Source organism: Nematolebias whitei, chromosome 22 (genome assembly GCF_014905685.2).
Source record: "Nematolebias whitei isolate Nwh7 chromosome 22, NemWhi1, whole genome shotgun sequence".
NCBI classification, from domain to species: Eukaryota; Metazoa; Chordata; class Actinopteri; order Cyprinodontiformes; family Rivulidae; genus Nematolebias; species Nematolebias whitei.
The window spans coordinates 1,180,255-1,184,262 of NC_056519.1; the positions used below are offsets into that span (position 1 = coordinate 1,180,255).

Genomic DNA, 4,008 nt, shown 5'->3' on the forward strand with positions numbered 1-4,008 from the left:
ACCGAACGTCACGGGTCACCTGACTGGAACGTCACGGATCACCTGACTGGAACGTCACGGGTCACCTGACCGGAACACCCTGATGACTCTTCTCTGACAGACATCAGTTGGATCCGGTGCAGCAGGAGCAACATGTTTCTCTCTGTTCACTCAGATCTTTAGTTTGTTGGAGAAATAACGTAACTGAATGTAACTGGACCTAAACAAGCATTATGGGATGGATTCCAGACCATACAGGGGTCTGAAGGTCCTTTATGGGCCTTATATGATCACCCTGATGACTTCTGCTCTGCTGGGACTCTCAGTCAGTAATCTGGGACTTTGAACTGGTCCCCAGTTTGAGATCTGGATCTAAATTTAAACCCCAGGACTCTCAGCAGGAAACGGGGACAGAACGACTGGAAACTGGAGAAGCGAACAACTGACACACGACAGCTGAGACCTTCAGTCAGACCAGAACAACACCCTGGAGACACCGGAACACCCTGCAGGATCTGAAGGACCAGAAATCATCTGGAAATACACAAGAATGGAAAGCCCAAGAATTTCACAAACATCGAAGAGATGGTGGAAGATCCAGAAACATCGGAACGATCCTAAAACCTGCACTTGAAAGATCCTGAATGTCTCAAGAACCTGGGAGGCCTTGAAGATCCCACAGAATCCTGATAGACCAGGGGCCTCATGTATCAACGTTCCACCTACATGTTGGATGTACCAAATGAACGTGGAGAGATGTGTTTGAGCTGCAGAGACGTTTTCAGTCCAGAGTACGAGACTGAAGTATAGAAACTGTTCTAAATACACCCAGATATGGCTCTGCTGGGTGTCCTGCATAAAACTTCTTCTTTCAGCTTTTCCCTCCAGGGGTCTCCACAGCAACTCCTCCTTCAGGACCACCCCTACTCCGTTCCTCTTTCTATCCACACCATGGGAAAACAGTTTGAACCCTGCTCCAATGCTGTGAGCCTTGCTGCCCTTCCACTTGGTCTCTTGGACACATAAAACATCTACCTTCCTTCTCAGCATCATGTCAGCCAGCTCTCTACCTTTGCCTGTCCTTGTCCCCACATTTAGAGCTTCAACCCTCAGTCCTACATTCTTCACTTTCCTCTGTCTCCTGACACGTTTCCCTCCTCGTGTTCTTCCACTAACAGGAGCACAATTTCTGCTCCTCACCTGTCCTCTCTCCTCTTACCACCTGCACGACCCTGAGAAATCTAAAGAACTTCAAAAGTTCTAAGACCCAGAAAGATCAGAAACCATCGAGGAGAACTCCAGAACATCCAGAAAACATGGAGAATGACTGAGACCCCAAACCTGTTCGGCTCCTCAGGGAGGGGTTCTGGACTCGGACGGAGGTGTCTGGACCTCCCGGCTCCAGAACCTGATGATGGCTGACCCGTTTCGGGCTCTGCTCTGTCAGAAACTGGACTCAACGTGTGCAGACAGGAGGACCTAAAATAGCCTGATCCAGAACCACAGAGGTCCAGTCAGCTGTCCGTCAACTGCTCAGAACCTAAGAATAGGCCAACAATGCGTCTGGCGGAACCGCAGGAACAGAACCCAAACAGAACCGGTTATAGGTCCGGCGGAGCGAACATTACAGACACTTTGACCCGGTTCGGTCCAGCTCAGGACTCACTCGGTTCTGCAGAGCTTCCAGGGCAGAGATCAGTCTCCCGGTCTCCGTCAGAACCTCCTCGGACCCGCTTCGGTTCCGGCCCACCTTCAGGGTCTGGTAGCAGAGAAAGAACAGTCCGAAAAGCAGCAGTGGACCCGAACAGAACCGCCTGCGGAGCAGAACTCCGGCGGTCCGGTAGAGGCAGCGCATGAGGAGCAGCTTCCCTTCACCGAACCGAGCCGAACCGCCGCATCTTCATCAGCCTCCTCTTCCTCAGATCAAAGATGAAAAGTTCGGTGTGTGCATCATCTGTCCGGTTCCCCTCCTCCTCCCGGTCCAAAAGAGCCCAAACAGAACCTCCGGTTCTGTCAGAGTTCACAACAAGCAGTCATCTGGATCCACTTAACTCCTGCAGGAGGAGGGAGGGAGGGCTCAGGTTTCAGAGGCCCGAACCTCCATCCGAACTTTCTGAAGACCAACTTCTTCCTCAGCTGGAGGCGGTCCGGTCGAGACCTCCTCCTGGACCGGACGGAAGGAGTCCAAGAGGTTCATGAGGAGGTCCGGACCTCCTCCTCCTGCAGGAGTTATTTCGGGAACATGTTTACAGACTGACATCAAAGACACGCAGAGGACGTCGCTCTTTAAAAACAAACAAACAAACAAACAAGTAAATAAAAAAGTTTCTGCCTCCGTCAGAGGCGGGTCCGCTCCTTTTCAATCAGCCGGCCGATGAGCTGGAGGGGAGGAGTCATTTTACAATCGGAGCGTGCTGGTTAACATAAAAACTTTAAATCCAAGACTGAGGTCCAGACAAGTTCATGAATGAAGACTGTTGGTTCTGGGTCCGACAGAGACTCTGACACCAACAGCTCTGCCCAGGTTCTGATCCAGTCGTTAAAGAAAACTCGTTTCAACAGCATACTTACAAAAACATTTTATTTGATTTCAAACAGTTCAGGTGGAACCGCCCCAACATTCACATACCCATCAGCACCATCCAGAAGAACTACACAGGCAGCCATAGTTGTAGTCCAACATGTAATTTATCCAGGAAGCCATAGTTGGAGTCCACAATGTGATATATTCGAGCAGCCATAGTTGTAGTCCAACATGTAATGTACCCAGGCAGCCACAGTTGTAGTTTATAGTCCAGTTTGTGAAATGGCTTCAGTTGTCACTCAGAGGAAGGACTCAAACACTGCAAACAAACAAAGACAAACAGCAAACGTGAGAAGCTCCTGGAAACACTCGGACTGATTAGAGGGATAAGCTGGTCAGTTTTAAAGTGATGTTCTGTTTATGCTAGGCTAATGGCTAACCAAACGAGGGCCTCGCAGGGTGGTTGAGTTTGTTCTGAGGCTGTGAAGATATGGACCAGTACCGCTCCGGTCTGCTCAGTCCCTGATCTGACTGTAGAGTTGGACACGTCCTCAGGAGTGGACCGTGTCCACATCTGATGCGTTTACTGCCAGTGAACCATGGGATTAAAATCATTGGGTTCTGTTTAGTTTACCAAACAGAACTGGATCAGATCTGTCTGTAGATGGATCAGCTGCCTTTGATCAGGTTCTACTGGACCCACTCATTGTGGTTCTGGGAGAACTCAGTATTTACTCAGCTGGAACTGGTTCTGGAGGCTGACTGTTCCGAGAATGGATCATAAATGCATCAACAGAGGATGCCATCTCCTCTGTGGTTGTCACCCACCTGGAGCAGCAGGACTCCTACGTCCGTATGATCTTTGTGGACTTCACATCTGCCTTCAACACCATGATCCCCCAAACCCTGATGGACAAACTATCCACACTAGGACTAAGCCCCTCCATTTGTAACTGGGTCCTGGACTTCTTAACAAACAGACCACAGTCTGTGAGGATCCACAACTTCTCCTCCTCCACCATAGCCCTCAGCACTGGCTCTCCTCAGGGCTGTGTGTTGAGTCCCCCCCTGTTTACTCTGCTAACGTATGATTGTGCAGCTACCCATCCAGACTGTCACATTGTAAAGTTTGGGCTGCAACTAACAATTATTTAAATAATTGATTAATCTACCGATTATTTATTTCAATTCATCGATGAATCGGCAAAAAAAACAAACAAATGTTTTAAGTTCCACCTCTTTATTCCAAAATTGAACATTTGACTGACATAGCAATTCGCACAAAAAAAGGATGCTACTTGACTATTCTGTTAGTAAAATATTGAATAATAAAAAAGTTAGTCGAATAGTTTAAAAAAATAAATGTACACAAATATATACAAATGTATCTTTATACGTGCACAATATGTAGCTACTTTGCAAAATGTGTCATTGAGGGAAGAGTTAATAAAGTGTGGATTATTGTAACCTGGATTAAAAGTGTGGATTATTGTAACCTGGATTAA

At 47.9% G+C, this 4,008-nt stretch overlaps 2 protein-coding genes across 3 annotated transcripts in view; both read right to left on the reverse strand.

Moving 5' to 3' along the window:
- The window catches only part of cped1 (cadherin-like and PC-esterase domain containing 1), a 13,963-nt gene extending 12,120 nt beyond the window's left edge, over nucleotides 1–1,843 (reverse strand). The window contains exon 1 of the mRNA XM_037696108.1: nucleotides 1,646–1,843. Coding sequence (XP_037552036.1) covers nucleotides 1,646–1,834 — 189 coding nt within the window. The 5' untranslated portion in view covers nucleotides 1,835–1,843. The remainder of the gene's footprint in view (nucleotides 1–1,645) is intronic.
- Nucleotides 1,844–2,543: 700 nt separating this feature from the next.
- The window catches only part of ing3 (inhibitor of growth family, member 3), a 17,249-nt gene continuing 15,784 nt past the window's right edge, over nucleotides 2,544–4,008 (reverse strand). For both annotated transcript variants that reach the window (XM_037695618.1, XM_037695619.1), the window contains exon 13: nucleotides 2,544–2,822. The gene's annotated coding sequence lies outside the window, so the exon portion shown is untranslated. The remainder of the gene's footprint in view (nucleotides 2,823–4,008) is intronic.